The 18,899-nt window shown below is 63.7% G+C and overlaps 2 protein-coding genes across 2 annotated transcripts; one reads left to right on the top strand and one right to left on the bottom strand.

The window, feature by feature from the left end:
• Window positions 1-1,176: 1,176 nt before the first annotated feature.
• LOC311215671 (tyrosine-protein phosphatase non-receptor type substrate 1-like) lies at window positions 1,177-11,199 on the top strand. The gene is made up of 8 exons (XM_084296953.1): window positions 1,177-1,257; window positions 6,847-7,191; window positions 7,362-7,676; window positions 7,783-8,121; window positions 8,356-8,457; window positions 8,883-8,904; window positions 9,015-9,054; window positions 9,767-11,199. Exons 1-8 carry the CDS (start codon window positions 1,185-1,187, stop codon window positions 10,019-10,021), a joined length of 1,491 nt encoding a protein of 496 aa, XP_084153079.1. The 5' UTR covers window positions 1,177-1,184; the 3' UTR covers window positions 10,022-11,199.
• Window positions 11,200-12,651: 1,452 nt separating this feature from the next.
• On the bottom strand, window positions 12,652-13,567 carry PDYN (prodynorphin; the record flags this gene model as incomplete). The annotated part of the gene is made up of 2 exons (XM_084296659.1): window positions 12,652-13,215; window positions 13,439-13,567. 2 exons carry the CDS (start codon window positions 13,565-13,567, stop codon window positions 12,652-12,654), a joined length of 693 nt encoding a protein of 230 aa, XP_084152785.1.
• Window positions 13,568-18,899: the final 5,332 nt, after the last annotated feature.

Genomic DNA, 18,899 nt, shown 5'->3' with positions numbered 1-18,899 from the left:
CAGGAGCAGGCTGTGGAGGACGTGTCCTTGTGCCTCCCCTGGGAGGGACTCTGTGCTGGTTGAAGCAGGGAGCTGCAGGGACACGCATCCTGGGGATGCTCATGTCCAGGCGCCCTCTTCCTTTGCTCCCTCCCTCGTCTCCATTTCCCATCGCTGCTGTTCCCGTCCCCTCCCAGCAGCTGGGCTCACCCTGCTCACCCCATTTCCCCGCTTGGGGGGGTCCTGGGGGGGCTGTCCCACTGTTCCCAGGAGCCCTGCAGGGCTGGCTGCAGGCACCTCCAGGAGGGTCCCCATCCTGACCCCAACGCGCCGACCTCTGCGTGGCACCTCCGGACCCCCACTCGTGCACCTGCAGCAGGTCCTGTGCAGCCCCTTGGGAGCCCCCAGACCCCTCGTGCAGCCCCCAGGAGCTTTTCCCCCTCAATTCTACCCTGGGCTGCGTGTTGAGGGTGGGGGGGCTCCAGCCACCGCCCCCCGATCCTGGATGTGCGCCCCTGCTTCTTCCCGTGCGCCTTGGCCAGGGGGGCTCCGGGGGGGGGGTCGGATCCTTCCGTAGCCCACCTTAAGAGGGCGGCGTGCACCCGGGCTGCCCCCCGCAACTTCTCCGGGAGCCAGGCGGGGCCGGGCAGCTCGGAGCCCCCCCCCCCCTCCCCAATCCTCCGCCACCGGGGCCGGCCCCAGTCCCGGTGCCAAGCAACGGAGGCGGCGCTGCGGCGGGGCAGGGGCGGAACGGGCTCGGCACGGCTCGGAGCGGCTCGGCACGGAACGGAACGGCCCGGGGGGGGTGGGGGGGACTCGGCCAGGTCGGTGTCCGTGGCTGGGGGGGGGTTGGATACCGGGAATGGGGGGTACAGGGGTTGGGGGGGGAGGGTGGGTGCTGCGTGGGCGCAAGCCGGCCGTGCGCCTGCAGCGGAGCGCGGAGGGGAGTGGGGGGGTGGAGGGGGGGTCGCACGGCCATCCTTCCTCATTTTGGGGCTGCGAAGTGCAATTTCCTTCTCCATCTGCAATTCTGCATTTTAAAGGGGGAAGGAGAGAGAGGGAAAAAAAAAAAAAAAAAAAGGGAAGAAAAAAAAAAAACAACAACGAATAAAAACCAAAACCAATCAACGAAAGCCAAGCCCCGGGGGTGCGCGCTCTGAAACCTTCTCGTGTCTGTTCCCCCCCCTCTCAGGAAGAGCCCGGCCATGGAGCTCCTGCCCCGCCGCCCTGCCTGGCCGCTGACCTGCCTGGTGCTGCTCAGCCTGCGCCCCTGGCCAGGTAAGGTGCTGGGCCTGCTCCCTGCTGCTTTTTCCCTGCGTCCTGCCGGGTGCTGCCCGCTCCCTGCTCCCCAACCTTCCCCCACCGTGTGCCGTGCGCTCCCCGCGCCGGCTTTGACCTTTTTCCTGGGTGACCTAGAGCGTGCCGATGGCGAGCGAACTTGCGGGGAGAGCGTGGTTGCTTTTTTTTTTCCCCTTCCTTGGGGAAAAGATGCGGGGAGCAGGCAGGGCTGGGAAGAGGCATGGTGCTCCCAGCCGTTTGCCAGCACCCCCCCCCTTGCCAGCCGTGGGAGAGGCGAATCTCGGCGAGCAGCCGGTGCTGCTGCTCCCAGGCTGCCCCGAGCGGCACAGCAGCGTGGTGGAGGTGCTGGGGAGGCTCCACGCCAGGAGCTCGTTTTCCCTGCTGCCCCCCAGGCTCCCCCCTTGTGACTGCGTGCAGCTCCTGCTGCGCTCTGCCCAAGCGTTGAGCACCAGGGCGGCAGGATTGTGCCATGCCGGGCACCCCACGCCTCCCAGCTCTCCTTCCTGGGCCACCTTTGGGTGCCCCCAGGTTCCTGCAGCCTGCCCGGGGGTGTCTCTGCCCTCCCCAGGGCTCACGGCACCGCCGGTCCCTGGGAGAAGCTCGGGGCTGCAGCATGGGAAGGGCCAGCGGAGCAGAGCTCGTGCCGCTCCCTGGCTGTTTCTCTTCCCTCGTGCGAGTGGGAAGTTTCTTGTCCTGCCAGGAGGAAGCCCTGTGGTGGAGGCTGCTTTCAAGGATGTTTCATTTCTAGAATATTTAATTTCGGTGCCGTTTATCTCGAGCGAAACTGCTGAGGAATCGCTCTCCTGGCCCGGTGTCTTCTGCTCCTCTGGGGAGGAACGGGGCGTTTCGTGCGAACCTCGTGGGGCGAAAGCAAGTGCGCCGTGTTCAGGAGCGTCTCCCCAGTGGGTGTTTTGCCTGCTCCGTCCAAATTTTTTGCACCCCTCAGCTGGAGCCCCCTGTGAATTGCCCACCTGGGCTGAAACGCCTCGGTGCTGTGCGGGGGGAGCTCCCCAGGGCCTTTTGGAGACGTTTGCTGTCGGAGCTTCGCTTCAGCGGGGAGTTGAGCGCAAACTCGAACAGAAAGCAAATGCTTTCGCCACAGCGCTGCGTGTTTGCTCAATTGCCTGATCACGACTGAGGAGTGTTGGCCCTAAGCTGGAAACTCCTGGTTGCTGAAAGCCAGCGAGGCTCTGGCTGTGAGCTCCGCTTCAGTGAACCGCTGCGATTTCCTGCCACAAATGAATGGCTCAAGCGAAGCTGTCGAGCTTAATCAAATGTCGCCCCGGAGGGAGAACCCCTTTTTTCCAAGCCAGTGGTAGGGAAAAAAAAAAACAAAAAACCATCCTGGCCTCCCAACAGGGCAAAAGGTGCTGGGTTGCCAGCTGGTGAGAGCGGTGGTTCGTGTGAATGGTTTTGGGCGCAGGCATGCAAATCTCTTTCCACGTGGGTTCGGTGGAGACGCTGCAGGGAGCTCTCCTGCCCCCGTGGTCAAACCCAGCCTGACCTCGAGGAGCTGGCACGGGCTCCTGCTGCTGCAGGAAGCCATCGCCGAGCAAAGGGGAAAAGAGATGAGGCTGCAGGATGCCTTTCTGTAGGGCAGAGGGGAGCGATGTGCTGGAAAACCCAACTGCAAAGCCCCCTTGTGAAACCTCCGCTGCTCCCAGCCCTTGGCTGCAGGCTCTGCTCAACGAAGGGCTTTGGGGGCGCTTCCCGGAGGCTCCGAGGAGGAGGAAATCTGTTCGGTCGCGGGGCTCTGGCTTGAGATCTGTTAAATTTCTGTTAACGCTGTAGGAGGGGAGCTCGCAAGTGGTGGCTGTGCGTGATCCGAGGCTTCCTCTGATGTCATTCTGTAAAATATAGCCCTACTACGGCCCTCCCCGCGCCCGCCTGGGATCCGCGCGGCGCTGGGTGACTATCTCGCTCCCTTTTTCTTCCCCCCAAACTGCAGCTTCCAGGCTCTTTTTATAGCCGGCACCTGTTAGTTTCCCCGGCAGCCTCCCTGCTGCAGGTGAAATTCCAGGAGGATTATTTTGGGGTGCCTCTGCCCATCCGCACCCGGATGCCGGCGGCCAGCTGCACGGCGCCCTCCCCTCGCCATCCCCAAACTCCTTCCCCGGCTCCTTCTGAAGAAAATCTATTTTTACCGGGACTCATTCGAGCGCTCTCGCTCCAATTCAAACCCTGGCCTCTTACAATCTGTGCGCTATCAAATACTTCAAAAAGGTGGAGTTAGAGGGGGGAAAAAAAATGTGTCACCGAGATGGAAAACTTTCACCGCAGCGGGAGAGCGAGGTGGTGGTGTGCTCTTGATTGAAATCAAATAAAGGACGAGGGCTCCAGCAGCCCGGGCAGCATGGTGCCTGTGCTCCTGCCCTCTCCTTGGGCCTGCAAAAAGCCCTTTGGTAATTTGGGAGTGTAGGGCAGAGCAGGTGACAAGGGCACAGAGCACCTGAACTCCCCTCGACCTTGGTGGCAAGAGGGAGAGGGCTGCGCTCCCTCCCCAGGAGGTTTGGGGTCTGGCTTGTCTGTCCTCTAAGAAAAGAGCTTTATGGGGTGGCACTGCGGGATGTGGCAGGTAGGAAGCTGGCTTTGCTGAGCTGCTGCTCGTTGTGGGGCAAAACACAGTGGGAAGAGGTAAAGGCACGGGGCGGCACGAGGAAGAGGAGATGTGAAAGTCTGAGATCTCGTACGTGATGCGAGGGGAAGCTGCCCTCAGGGGGAGGGAGAGAAGGAGCCTCGGTGGAAACTTTGCATTTTTCAAGCTTGCATGTTCTGGGGTTTTCAATCAACTTCCCCTTTGTGATTTCCCATCACGAGGGGGGTGGGGGCATGGCTCTGTGGGGTGCTGCCGATGTTGGGAACTGCTTGTGCCCGACCAGGGGATGTGGGGCAATGAGCAGGGGACGTGGGGAAGCCTGCACGGCGCCTCGAGGGGCTGCCGGGGGGGGCTCCCAGCACCTCGTTAGGGCAGCGTGGTGTTAACACGACGTATCATGGCTGAAGCTCATGGATAATAAATCTCCTGCGAATCCCGAATGTGGCGATCCGAGCAGAGCTGCGTGAAAAATCTCTAAATTAGCACAGTGCCTCACAGCAGAACTCACGGGGGGGGGGGGGGGAAATAGCCAAAAAGCCTCGTCTCAGCCCGATCGGAGTGGCTATTTTGGAGCCGTGAAATGTTTTATGTAACGACCAAGACCGAGAGCTGCCAGCACCCGAGGCAGCACACAGCCCCGTGCTCCCTGGCTGCTCTCGGGTGCTGGGGCCAGCAGCAGCCCCTCGCCTCGCTGCCCAGCGAGGAGGCAGAACCGAGAAATACTCTCAGCAGCTGAGCGATGCTTGTGCCTTGACCCTGTTCTGAAACCCCTCTCAGAGACCCCAAAGCGGGTGGTTTTTCCCCCACCGCCTTCCTCCCCTCCGGGCACGACGCGTGCCTCGCCGAGAGCTCGACAGATGGAGAGAGGGAGGATGCAGAGGGAGCGCGTGGCTCCGCGCGGGCTGTGCTGGTCCCCGGGAGCTGGGCAGCTCCTGCAGCGCACGGGGCCCTCCGGGTGCCCATGGGGATGAGGCTGAGGATGCTTTTAGGCAGGATTGCAGCGGGGAGGAGCGAGCAAAGCTTTTGTCACGCGGTGCAGAGGGGGCCCAGCTCCGGTCCCCGCTTCCCGCAGCCACCCACGGCTGTGCCCGGCCCTTTTTGCAGCACCCCGTGCTGATGAGCCACGGGGCAACGTGGGTGTTGTTGGCCAGATGGGGCAGGAAGCAGATAGCAGCACGCATCCTGCAGCCAGGCGGCTGCCCTGGGTCTGCAAAGGGGTCATGGGTTTGTGCTGGGGGTGGTGATCCCGGTGCCTGGAGCTGCCCCATCCCCTGTTTGTGCTCCGTTCCTGCTCCACTGGAGGCTTTCCAACTTCTGTGCCATGCTCAGATGATCTCAGGAGAAGCTGCACCAGAAGTTGTGCCGCGTATTGGCCCTCTCTGGGTTCAGGGTCTCTGCTCTGGGGCTGCTCCCCCCCCTCCCCAGCCACGCATCACCCCAAAATCTCAGGCTCTGCTTGCAGAAGCCCAGCCCGTTGTGCACAGGCAGGAAATGGAGGCTCAGCCTGAAGGGCGCGCTCAGGTGTGACACAAACCTGTTTTCCACCTTTCCACGCCTGTCTTTTGGCACAAGCTTGTTTTGGCATCGCGTGCTGCTACCACGCTGGCTTTGCTGTGGCTCCAAAGGGAAATGCTGAGGCCTGAAGCTTTTGGCTGCGAGCGTCGGCCCGTGCAGAGCTTCAGCGAGCTGCTGCCCTGGCCAAAAAGCCTCAAAGATGAGATCTCCATGCCTGTCTCTTCCTGTGGCTTGGCACGGAGCTGCTCCCGCGTGGGACTGAGGTGCGTGGGGCTGCAGGGTGCGTGGGCAGCCTCGCGGGAGCCCCTGCCCTGGGATTTTCTGGTTCAAGAGTTGGGGCGCAGCCGCAACCCAAACGGAGCTGAGGAGCAGGCTGGGCTGGTTGCACCACAGCTCGTACAAAGTCCTTTCTGGAGGCCCGTGGCCTTCATCCGTGTGCTCCCAGTGCTGGCAGCTGCAGCAGGAGCTGCCTGCCCAGGTCTGGCAGCCTTCACACAGCCGTGGCACCGCTCCTGCGCGCCGCTCACCAGCCCCGGGGTTACGGCGTGGTCAGCAGCACCCGGTTGTCCCTTATCGGCAGGGGAATTCAGGCAATGCTCCCACCTCCTCGCTGCTTAAAAACCTTCCCTCAGACGCTCATTGAGTTCAGGTGCAGTAACTACAGCCCTACGACAAGCGTCACCAAAATTAATAGGTGGTGGAGCCGCGGGGGGCTCTGCCTGCGGTGCTGCGGCTCCCTCGCCCCATGGGGAGCGGGGACGTGGCCGGCTCCTGCTGGGCTGAGCCGTGCCTGCTGCAGTCACTGCCCGGCCGTGGGGAAGAGCAGAGCTTCTGCCCTTCCCCTGGAGCCCTCGGGGATTTTGCCCTGCTGAGGGTGCATGCGGGAAGGGGCACGGGGTCGGCTGCATCAGGGCGCCGCGGTGCGGAGCTGCTCGGAAGGCGACGGGTTTCCTCTGCCGGTGGTGAGGAGGAACAGCGGCTGCCTCACGGGCTTCAGCTAACAGCTGGGCTCTGCTGGGGCTGAATTTGGTGCACGCGGAGATGTTCAGTGCAGAATGTGGTGGTACAGCCCCAGTCTGCGAGGGGAGACCGCGGCTTGGCGTTTGGCATTGCGTGCCCTTGAGTCCTCTTGGCTGATGGCAGCGAGATGCGCCAGGAGGGGGAGGCAGCGGGGCTCGGCTCGAGGTTTGGGCTGTGCAGAGCGTGAAATGCGTTTGTGCAGCTGGGCTCTGGTCGGCTCCCCAGCTGAGACCTGCAGGCACGGGCTGTGCCTGCTCCTGACCCTCTGCCCCTCATCCTCGGGGTGCCGGCGCAGAGCTGCCTACGAGTCCAGTGCCGTGGGGACAGGCACGGAGCCTGGGCTGCCAGATGCTGTCGGGGGGACAGGCACTGGGATGGGGGCCACGGGGCTGCTTCTGCAGTTGGAAGGGACCTGATGGAGTTTGGTTTGTCCCCAGGTGCCGATGCCCAGGCAGGCTTTCAGCTGCACCAGCCCCAGAAGGAGGTGTCAGTGAGAGTGGGGGAGACGCTGAACCTGAGCTGCACCGTGACTGAAGGGGGTCCCATTGGCCCCGTGAAGTGGCTGAAGGGCTGGGGCAGTGGCAGTGAGATCATTTATGACCAAAAAGACCCCTCAACCTGGGGGAAGAGGGTAGTGGATGATTCCAGCACAGACTTCAGCATCCTCATCAGGGATGTCCGCCCTGAGGACACCGGCACCTATTACTGTGTGAAGTTTCGCAAAACAAACGCTGGTGATGAGTTGTATCGGCGTGGCGAGGGCACGGTGGTGGTGGTACAGGGTGAGTGGGGCTCCCAGTACAGCTCCCAGCAGGAGCCAGCCCTGCCGGGTCAGCCCCCGTCCCATCCCCTGGGCTCTGCTCTGGGACAGGGGCTCAGGAGCCGGCCCAGGGAGAGGGTCCCAGGGGCACAGGTACAGAGCCCAGCTGATGGACCTGCGCTTCTCCCACAGCCAGACCCTCCAACCCCACTGTGTCCGGGCCCAGTGACCGAGTGGAGCCAGGGAAGACGGCATCCTTCACCTGCAACTCCTGGGGGTTCTTCCCCCGTGACATCCGCGTGAAGTGGTTCAAGGACAAGACCCTGATTCAGGCTCAGCTGCCCAATGTCACCCCTGAGCCATCGAACTTCACCTACAGGCTGTCCAGCACCGTGACGGTGACGCTGCAGAAGGACGACATCCGCTCAGAGCTCACCTGCCAGGTGCTGCACACCACGCTGACGGCCCCGCTGACGAGGAGTTACCATCTGAGCCAGATCCTGCGAGGTGAGGGCTCGGTGGGGACCGGTGCTCACGGCCCCGGGGCTGGGACAGGGCCCCCGTGGGAATGGGGCCTGGGGACACCAGTTCCAGCCGCTGCTTCTCTTCCCAGTTCCCCCCAAAGTGGTCATGGAGCCTCCGGGCCCCGTGGGGCTGAACGAGACAGTGAGTTTCACCTGCGACGTGAAGGGCTTCTACCCGGGAAGCGTGACCGTCACCTGGCTGGAGAATGGGAAGGAGATGAACACGGGGAGCACTCCTCAGCCGACAGAGACCCCTGAGGGCTTGTTTGACCTGAGGAGCATGGTCGCAGTGCAAGCTGTGCAGGAGAAGAACGGCTCCGTGTTCACCTGCCGGGTGGTGCACGAGGGCCAGGACCCCCTCAGCAGGAATGCCACGCTGTGGGTCACCACCTCAAGCCAGAAGGAATCCAACTCCCCCTACACAAACGGTGCGTGTGGCCCCTGAGGGCAAGGCTGTGGGATGTCACCCCCCTGGGAGAGCTTGAAGTCCCACCAGAATTCAGTCCAAGGTCTTTGTGTCCTTTGGGGGGTGCTGCTGGGAACCCAAATCCTGTCCCTGCTGCTTAGAGCATCTCTGCACCGACCCCAGCTGCAGGGGCTCATGGTGCTGCCATTGCCTCTGGGTCCATGGTGATATTTTTGACCTGTGATTCACGTTTTAGGCAGTTCGCTGTTCATCTATGTTGCGGTGGGAGTGGTCTGTACCATGCTGGCGCTGCTGGTGGTTGCAATTCTCTACCTCATCCGGGTGAAGCAGAGCAAGGGTAAGGAAAAAAACCACGTGCGTGGCAGGGAAGCAGCTGCCTCCAGCCCCTTCTTCTCGAGCATCGGAGCGTTGATGCTGAAATTCACGGCTGCAGCTCCTGCAGAAAGGGGAGGACAGAGCAGAACTCGCAGGGTGTTTGCAGGCTGCCGGGAAAGCTCTGCCTGGTGCAGAACCAAATGCGCTCAGTTCTCCTTGTGCCCAAAACACCTGATGCCACCCCGCATCTCCTGCTCTGCACCAGGAAAAGTTCTGCACCAAATGAAGTCAAACTTCTGAAAAATGCAGCCTCTTGTCTCTAGGAAAAATGTGCATCTGCTCTTGATTTATTATTTTTTGTGTGCGTGTGGGCTAGCATTCCTTGGGAAGTGGGGGTTACTTCATTTCCTGAACCATTTCTTTCCTAACCTATTTCTCTTCTGGCAGGTAAAAGCTCGCCATCTGCTAGGTAAGTGCAGATCTTCTCCCCTCACTGAGTCACCCATCGCCCGCTCCATCTCCAGAGAAGAGGCAAACGGGGTGCTCGGTTGGTCTGACCCGTCTCCTTTCCCCTTCCAGGTTACATGAGCCGGAGAAGAGCAGCGGGACAACCACCCAGGTGTGTCCCTTACCTGTGAGACCTGGGCAGGGGCGAGCAGCTAGGAGCCAGCAGATGTGGGAGCGTAGGGTGGTGGTGGTGGCTCCCGCGTGAAGCATCTCAGTGTCTCCACGCTGTGGCCAAAGAGGGAGAGAAGGGAGGAGAGGCTGCCCTGGGGATGGATGCTGGCTTCCCAGCATCTCTTCTTCTGCCTTTGCCTCTTTTCCTTCTCCTCCTGGGAGAGGTTGGGTTGCGATGACTGGAACCAGCTGCGCGGTGGCGAAGGAGGCTCTTCGTGGAGGAGTTCTGTGTGCGGTGACGTGGTTGTGTGCGATGTCGTGATCAGCAGCAATCTGTCCGTCCCACCCAGCCTGTGCTGGCTCCCGTGTGGGCAGCGTGCAGCTGGTGTCATTAGAAGGGTTGGGGGCTGCTGCGTGAGGCCCTGACCAGGATGGTGGTGACGGGGTTGGCATCAGCAAGGGACCCCCTGGGAGACACCTCTGCAAGGCCTGGTGGTGGCTCTCGGCTCCTGTTGGCTCTGAGCCGTGTCAGTGGCCACTGGTTTGAAGGCACGGGGTGAAAACATTGCTGCAGGGTTGTCCCAGCTGGCTGCTGGCATAGCTCCTGCTGCATGAGCAGAGGCTGAGCTGTCCCAGGGCAAGCAGCAGTGGGGTGGGCACAGGGGGGTCCTCGCTTGTGCCCTCGGAGGAAAACCTTTTGGTATCTCACGCAGGACTCCGACCCCAACAACATGACCTACGCTGACCTGAACTTCACCAAAGAGAAGAAGAACGTCCAGCGGGTCATCGAGGTGAGCCAGCAGTCGGAGTACGCCTGCATCCAGGGCAGCCAGGCGCCCGCCAGCAACGACAACCTCACCTATGCAGACCTGGACATGGTGCACCTCAGCAAGGCGCCCCGGCGGCCTGCCCCGTGCCCCGAGGAGACCACCTCCGAGTACGCCAGCGTCCAGATCCAGCGGCAATGAGCGGGGCTGCACCGGCTGGGGCTTGCGGGGTCCAGGTCCTCCCCAGGGGGGGCTTTCTCGGCAGCACCGACTGCTACGGTACCTGCGGTTTGGGATGGAAGCGCAACCTTTGGCACCGCGGCCGCTCCCGGGGGCTGACTTCTGTCCGCAGAGACTTGGTTTTTGGGGCAGCGTTGGGGACTCCTTGCCTGTGGGACTCCCCCTTGGCCGAGAGGGCCCCTGAGCTGTGATGCGTTGGGTTTGCTTGCAAAACCCAAGGATTCATCGCTGGAAAGCGCTGCAGCTCGTCAGGAAACCCTGGCTGGGCTTAGGGGGGGGACCGGGACAGTGCCTCCGAGCCAGATGCTGTAGGGATGCTGCTGCCACGGCTTCCCGCAGCTGGGGGGCCCCTGCTCTGCCTTCGGGGGCTCTCCTGCCTGGAAAAACTCTGGCTTTAAAGGAAGGACGTGAGCGTCCGCCTCTCTCTTCCCAAGTGTCTCTTTTGCGGGCTCTCACGCCGCGGCCACCGAGGCTGGGGAGGTGTGCGGGGTGTGCGAGGCGAGCCGGGGCTGTGCTGGCTTTCCCATATCGTGCTGCCTGGGGCACTGCAGCTCCCTGGCACCAAACATCTTCCTCCTCCTCCTCTTCCTCGGCCTTGCCCTGCTCCAGGACCAAGCCGTGCTCCCTCCACAGCCACGCAGCCCCAGCCGGGCCTGGGGGGCCGCAGCGAGGCCCTGCTCTCCCCCCCCCCCCCTTGGGCACAGCTCCCCCCAGGCGCCGTTTAACATGTTTTGACTGTTCGACATGTAACTCTTAATTTTTAGAGCTTCAAACCCAATGTTTCTTGTGTCGTATGTGGGTGTACTGCCGTGTTATGTAGCACTAGAATAAGATGTGCAAAATTAAGGACGAGGCCTACGTTAAAAAAAACAAACCCTAAACCCTGTAGAGCTTGAGCGTCTCACATGCCCCCTTCCACCCCCCCCCCCCCCCAGGCTTGGCTGGGGGGCCAGGCCAGCTCCCTGCAGCCAGGGGCGGGGGGGGGGACACGTGTCTTTGTGTCCCCCCCACCCCAGGACATGGTGTGGGGACACCCCCCCATGGTACCCACGGGGCCCGCGTGGGGCATTGGGGAGCCTCAACGCTGCTTCGGGATCTGTGTGACTGCTTGTACTGACCACGACTTGTTTCTCTTTTCTTTTTGCTTGCGAGATATTTTTATAATAAAAGTGAAAAGTCCTGCGCCGGCCCTGCGTAGCAGCAGGTCTCTGTGCTTGGGGGGTCACCGTGTCACCTCCTTGGGGGGGTTACATGGTGGGCTGGGGGTCACAGCAGGCCTGCCATGGGGGGCAAGGCCTCATCCAGCACCATGAGGAGAAGAGTTTGGGGTCAGGGTGCTGTGCCAGGGCACCATGAGGAGGGGGCAGCTCTGCATGTGGCCCCCCAATGTCTTTAGGTGCTTTGCAGCCCCAGGAGGGGACGTGGAGCAGCCCCCAGATGGGTATGGGGTGGTTCTGTGCTGGGGGAGAGCTTCTGCCATGGGGCCTCTCCCCCCTCAGAGACTGGGGCTGGTGGTGTCCTGCTTGGAACAGGGGCTGAGATGTTCAAAAGGTTGTTTTCTGCCTGGCTTTGGCTTTCCTGGCACAGAGCTGCTGCCAGCAGGGTCATGCTGTCCTGGAAGCACAAGCAGCAAGGGAAAGGCTTCACAGGCAGGGCACGGCTCCAGGGGCAGCAGCAGTGGGGTTTGGGGGCACCCACTGTGGTACGGTGTGTGGAGTACATCAGGTGCTGCCTGCAGGCACTCGTGGCCCTCCTGGCCCTGTTTTGGGGTGCACGATCACCTCGTGCAAAGGGCCGGATCCACGTGGAGTGAAGCAGAGGCTTGGCACCGGGCACGACTTCGTTGGCATCTGCCTTTTATTGGCTGCGGGGGGAGCAGGGGGCCGGGGAAGCAGGACTGACCCCTGCGAGCAAACCTCAAGGGTGTTCTCAGAACGGGGAAGGTGACGGGGCTGGGTGGGTGCTGGGATGAGGGGGACACAACGAGCAGCTCCAGGAGGGGATGGGGTGCTCGGCCAAGCACAGCAGCCTGCCCCCATGGCAGGGGTATGGTGTGAGCCCTGCCCAGCTGCCTCTCCCCGTGGATGTCTGCAGTCCCCGTGGGACCTGCTGGTTGCATGGCCATATCCCAGCCTATAGGGTCTGATCCTGCTCCGGCTCATCCTTCCCAGCCCTCAGGAGCTGTTGCCCCATACGTCAGCTGTGATGGTTTCCAGACCCTGCTGCGTGTCTGCAGCCGCAGGAGGGCAGGGGATGCATCCCCAGTGGGTTTGCCCCCATGTTATGGGGAGCACGGGGGCTGCACCACCAGCAGCCGGAGGAGTGACAACGTCCCCTGGGTGCACGGGGTCCTGGAGGAGAGGGCAGAGGAGCTGGAGAGGAACAAATGGGGACGGAGACAGGGCTGCCTCCATCGGGTGGGCTGGGCTGGGGCTGGGGGCGGCAGATCCCAGCCCGTGCCCCGTGGTGGGGACGAGGGGGGGACGATGCCAGCCTCGCCAGGCTGGGCAGGGGACAGGGGTTGGGGGGTGATGGCATCATCTGGGCTGTCGGCGTGGGGCCCCGCGGGGTCTCCTGTCCCGTGCTGGGCTCTATAGGTCTAAGACCTCCGCTGAGTAGGCACTGGGGTCCTCGTCCGACCGCGTGGTCACCTTGAACTGCCGCCGCAGGAAGCCCCCGTAGCGCTTCTGATTGTCCCACTTCAGCTTGGGCCGGATCCGGCGCATGAAGCCACCGTAGCGCTTGTGCAGCTCCGCCAGCTCCTGCCCCTCGGCCCCCGGCCCCGCGGGCTCCTCGCTGCCCACGTCCCCCGGCCCCGGGTAGTCCTCGGGGGCCGCCCGCTCCCCCGGTTTGCGGCTGAAGCCCCCGAACTTCTTGCTGAGGCTGCCCTTGCTGTGGGCGTTCTCGCGCAGCAGGGACAGCAGCTTCCCCTTGGCCAGCTTCTTCATGAAGCCCCCGTAGCGCTTGGCCGGTGCCAGCGGCAGCTCCCCGGGGCTGAGCTCCTGCTCCGGCTCTGCCTCGTCCTCTGCCTCCGCAGGGGACGGGTCTGTCCCTTCGGCCAGGGCCACCAGCGGGGCCAGCAGCGCCAGCGCCTTCCTGCAGGTCTCCCACTCGGCGCCAGGCGGCGAGGAGCCCTGGCACTCCCGCAGGCACATCTGCAAGACAGCAGCCACGGCGCCCGCTGGCATCACCCTGGCACTCAGGGCCAAAGCTTGTGCACCCCCAGCACCCTTGGGTGCCTGCGACCACCCATACGAGCCCCCAGCTTGAGCACGCACCATCACCCTGCGACGTCCCCGAGCATCTCCAGCAACCCCCCGACCCTCATTTTTTTCCCTCCCTGCTAAATTCCTGTGGCTGCTCGGGACCTGCACTCACCAGGGGCCGCACGCTGCTCTCGCTGCCCCGTCCCTGGCCGGCGCACAGGGAGCACTGGGTCGCGCAGTCGGCGGAGGCTGCCGCAGCCAGGGAGAGGCAGAGCACCAGCACCAGCGCCCGCCGCGCCATCCTGCCCTGCAGCCGCTGCCTGGGGAGGGCGAGACAGCACAGGGACCGTCACCTCCCCGTGTCCAGCACCCAAAACCCTCACCCCGCCGTGCCCGGAGCCCCTGGTCACCCCATAGTATGGAGCGAGCCACCTGCTGCTTCCACCCGCTCCTGGGGCCGTGTGCCCTCACCACTCACCTCTGGGAGCTGCTCCTGGGCACCAGGAGGGACAGGAGTGACCCGTGGGGACACCGCAGGACACCTGGAGGCTGCACTGCCTGCAGCCTGGCCCTTTGCACAAGCCTCGAGGACCCAAGTCCCACCCCGAGCCCCCCATCACCTCTCGTGCGTTGCCTGCGAGGACGGTCCCTTTTTCTTTTAGCGTCACATTGCTCTGCAACACCGCGAGCGTGCGTTTGCGCGGCGTGGAGGGGGATGAATCAGCGCCGCTCCCCTTGGCCTTGGGGAAGAACAACGCCGAGCCGCGGAGCCGCCAGCAGAAGGGGTTTGGGGAGCCGTGGGCAGAACCGGGAGCTGGGCTGTCCTCTGCCAGTACGGCCTCACCCCGCTGCTCCAACCCACGCTGCTTCTGCGTGGGGAGTACAACGGGAGGGAGGGAGGGAGGGAGGGGAAAAAGCTGATTTGGGGATGGAGCCTACCTGCCAGCCACGATTGCCATCCACCAGCCTACCGAGAGCCCTGCCACGGGGCGTCTCGCCTCCGTGGATGTGGCCAGGAGGGCTGGGTGCTCCGTGCCATGGCTCAGAGAGGGGCTGTGCTGGTGGCAGTGCCCGGTGCCACCCCTGAACCCCCCCCAGAGATGCTGGAGGGGCCGGTGGTTGGCACCAGTGGCAGCAGCTGGGAACGGTGGTGACTTTGGGCCCTCAATGGCCCTGGGAGGGAGAGCTGAATCCGAAGGGGTGAGCTGGCAGCAAGCACCCTCCTGCCTCCGTGGCTGCTTTTATCTGGGGTGGAAAGGCATGACCCAGAGGGATCTGTATCACGTTAATGACGCATGTCAGAGACTATTGTATTCTCCGGCAGCGCCCGCTAATGTACTGTAATTGGCGCTGATGAAGAAATGTTAATGCCACGGTATTAATTCACGCTAAATTAAATTTTAATTTGAATTATCTGCACCATCCTGTGTCAAGCGAGCTGCATTCCTTGGCTGCGCCCACCGCACGCTGGCTCCGCCACCACTCGCCCCGGCAGAGCGGTGGGCACGGGGCTGGCGGCCCCCCAAGGTGGGCAAGGGCACGGAGAGGGGCACAACGGGACGGGCTGCCCTGCCCCACACCGCCGAGACCCCACAGGGTGTCCCTTATCACCTCCCTGCCACCGAGACGGGGCTGAGAGAGGAGTCCCCAGCCACCGAGGTAAGCGCGAGCCGCGATACCGGGGGAAACGAAGCTCACTAATTGCATCCGTCGGCTGCACGGCAGCGCTGCTGCTGGGATCCTGCTCGCTGGCATTCCCTGAGCAGCCCGGGGAATCTGCCCCACACCTGTCTGGAAGCAGGGAAGAAGCTGCAGCCCCCCAGCACCGCCGCGAACCTACCTTGTCCCCGCACTGCCACCAAGGTCCCCACGGCGCTCTGCCGTGCTCCTGCTGCGGGAGGGAGGAGAGGAACGGGGAGGCAGGGGAACAGGGGGAAAAACGCAGAGCTGAAGGCAAAAGTGAAAAGAAGGAGCACGCAAAGGGCAGAGAAAAAAGGAGGATGGAGAGCAGCGGGGTTGGAGCGTGACACCGCGGCACCTGGGGGCACCCCGAGGTTGGGCATCTCTGCTCGGGCTCGTGTCCCGGGGCCACGTCCCGTCCACACGATCTCAGCCACCGCTGGAAGTGCCCCTGGTGGCTCCGGGTTCCTGCATCCACCCTCAGCACACCCGACCTGTGTCCCGTGTGCCCCGCATGGCCCCTTCATCCCTGCCCCTTTTTGTGCTCAGGGTTTTGATGCCCACCTGGGCTTTGCTTGTGCGGAAAAGCCCCGAGAGCATCCTTGTACCACGGGGCTGGGTTAGGATCTCGGCTGTACCGGCACCGGAGGGACAGGGAACAGGCACCAGGCAGGCAGCAGGTGACAGAGACCGGCAGCACGGCCAGGGGGAGGCTTTGCTCCCTGCCACCACCCCCGTAACCGTGAGCATTTCTAGCGCAGAGACGTCCCCAGCCCTCACGCAGTTCCTCAGGCACGCTCCGTGCACCCGGGCTTGCAGCTTTCTCCTCCTAGGGAAGTCTAACCCGGCCAGCTTGGGACCCTACAGGTGTGTGGTGGAGAGGCAGAACCACCTTCCAGCAGCTCCCTTCCTCTCCGTTTTAAAAATCACCCGACGACAAGTTCAGGCCAACGTTTCTCCAAAAAAAAAAAAAAAAAAAAAAAAAAACCAACAAAAAACAATGACTTTTGGACCAGAATCGTGGCAAAACCCAGCAACGCCGCGGCGCAGCGGGGTCTGGTCGAGGGCGCACAGCCAGAGGCACCCCGAGGGCATTTCCCCAGCTGCCCTTGGCTCTGTCCCGGGCTGTGAGCTCTCCACGTGGGCAGGTGGCTGCAGCACCAGCATCGAAACGAGCCCCAGAGAGGTGAGGGACGAGCGGGGCACCTGCACCAAGGAGCCCTGGCCGTGCTTCCGAGCCTCAATAACGCACGGAGCGCGAGGTGCTCCCGGCACAGCAGCTCGGGAGATGGTTTTTAAACACCCTGAGTCACGCTCCTGCGAGCAGAAGCGGTGCCCAGCTGCAGCGAGGGGACCACGGCGAGGCGTGCTGGTGAGGGAAAGGGAGCGAGGTGGCGACCCAAACCCCGAATCCGCGGCCGTGCGCCCAAGCCCTACCTGCTGGCGCTGCCCGTCCCGCCGAGCTCTCCCCCTTGGCCAAACCCTGTGGAGCTGGGGGGCACGCGGAGCCCCTCGCCCGTGCTTTCTGGAGGCTCTCCCACGTCAAGCTGAGCCGGGCATCGGCGGCGAGGCTGGGCTGGAGGCCGTGGAGCTCTCGGGTGCCCGCTGGACTCGCCGCCCCGTCGGCTCCCAAGCCCGCTTTTATGGCCACCGAGTCTCCTCCTGCTGCGGGGCCCGGCTCCGCTCAGCGCCGCGGAGCCAATCGGGGTGAGGGAAGCTGTGAATAATCAGCCCCGCAGCATCCCCACCACCTCCCGAGCAGGCTCTCCCGCCTCGCCACGGCCTCGCCAAGAGCCCTGGGGACCGGCTGCGAGCCCCCCAGCCCCTGCATCTCCCCCCGGGACCCTCGACGGGGTGGGAACGTGGGTCCCCAGCACGGCGGGTGGCAGGCGGGGGTCTCTGAGCTGCATGGGTGTGAATCTCTCCAGGGTGTTCACGCGAACCGTGCCCGAGATGCAGGGCAGCTCGGGGAGCCCTCGGTGCTGCACCCCGTAATTTGGGCTCCGGAGAAGCCCCGTCCTCGTGGCGGTGCCGGGGAGAGGACGGAGCCCACCCGAAGGCACCGGGGGTGGGTTTGTGCCCCCCGGGGAGGCCGAGGAGCCGCTCGGGGCTGGCTCCCCCCACCAAACCCGGCTGCAATCAGGCAGCAAAGACCTTGCAGAGACCCCCCCACACACCGCAGACCCCCCGTCTTCCCCCACCGCCCTCCTCCTCCCGGGAACAAACCCAAAATGCTGAGCCTGAAGGGGCTGAGGGGGCAGGTGAAGGCAAGGCAGAGCCCCCCCGCACCCCCTGCTTGGCTCTGCCCCCCTGCCCACCCATTTCCAAGCCCAGTTCGGGGCTGGGCAGCGCTGGGACACCCCATAAAGCCGTGCCAAACCGTGCCCCGCATCCTGACGCCCCCCCAGCATCCCCCCTTTTGCCGGGGCCTGGCCGCCCCGTCCCCAGCAGCTCCAGCCCATCCTCGCCTTGAAGACGGAGCTATTTTTATCGGTGCTCAAGAGGGATGTTTCCCAGCAACCCGACTTTTCTCCCCGGCTTCAGCACCAGCTGCCGGACCCGGTGCCTGTGAGGGGCACGGGGGGGGGGGGCCGTCGGCACAGCCGGGACCCTCCGGAGCTGGGCAAGGAGGCACCGGTTGCCCACGGTCCCATGGCACCGGTGCCGCCTTCTTCACTGGCCTCCTCGTTTGGGGCACCCAGAAGCTCGTGGGGTCTCGTGGGGTGGGGTTTGGGGCAGCCAAGCCGGGGGTGAACCCAAATGGGGGGACCCAGGGAGCAGGGAAAAGGGGGGGGGAAGCAAGGGTGGAGCACCCTGGGACTGGTGGAGAGGACTGGAGGGGACTGGGGGAGACTGGGGGAGACTGGAGGGGACTGGAGAGGACTGGGGGAAACTGGAGGAGACTGGGGGGACTGGAGGGGGACTGGGGGAGACTGGAGGAGACTGGAGAGGACTGGGGGGGACTGGAGGGGACTGGGGGGGACTGGAGGGGACTGGAGGAGACTGGGGGGGACTGGAGGAGACTGGGGGGGACTGGAGGGGACTGGGGGGGACTGGGGGGGACTGGAGGGGACTGGAGAGGACTGGGGGGGACTGGAGGGGACTGGGGGGGACTGGAGGGGACTGTGGGGCTGTGCAGGCACAGCAGGAGAGAACAAAGCAGAGAACAAAAAAAAAGCAGCTGCAAACCACAGCCGGCACCCTCAGCCCTGCGGCTGCTGCGGGCGGCCCCGGGAGGTTTACCCCGTGCTGCCGGAGCCAGCAGCCCTGCGGGAACCACGAGGAGGCTTTTCTCACCCCAAAACCACCCCGTCTATCAGCTCGCCCTCCCAAAATCACCAAAAGCAGCACCCGGGGGGGCTGCAGGACCCCGGCACCTATTGCTCAGCACCACATCACGGCCCCAAACGGCACCAGCCCCCGTCACAGCCCCGGTGTCTGCCGAGCCCCAGGAGGGGAACGGAGCCGTCCTGACCCCACAAACGCCCCCGTTGCTGGCACCGGGGTGCAGCCACCTCGCCACGGGGTAATTGCACCGCGGGGACAGGAATTTGGGGAGCCCCCGAGCACGGGGACGGGATGGGGGCAACGAGGTTGGATTTCTCCCAAATCCCAGCTGCAAAAGGCCGGGTCCCAGGGCTGAACCCAGCCCGGGTGGGCGCGGGGGTCCTCTCGGGAAAGGCGCTGCCAGCGAGCCCACCCACCAGCGCCTTTAATTAACGTTCATCTCGTCGCTTCCTAACGAGGGAACCGGGTCTCTGAGTCACGCTGACGTTTCCCTGGGACGAGGGTAACGAAGCACCTGGGTGAGGGATGTGCCGGAACGGGGAATGGGGAACTTTTCTCAACTCCAGCCCTCAAAAGCGGCTTCGCAGGAGGGGGACGGGGACGGGTGTGCGCAGTGACGTGGGAGACAGATAACAGATAGCGATAGCTGACAACAGATAGCGATA

This window comes from Netta rufina (genome assembly GCF_964035555.1).
Source record: "Netta rufina genome assembly, chromosome: 16".
In the NCBI taxonomy this organism is placed as follows: Eukaryota; Metazoa; Chordata; class Aves; order Anseriformes; family Anatidae; genus Netta; species Netta rufina.
This window is presented reverse-complemented; position numbering and strand designations above follow the sequence as displayed.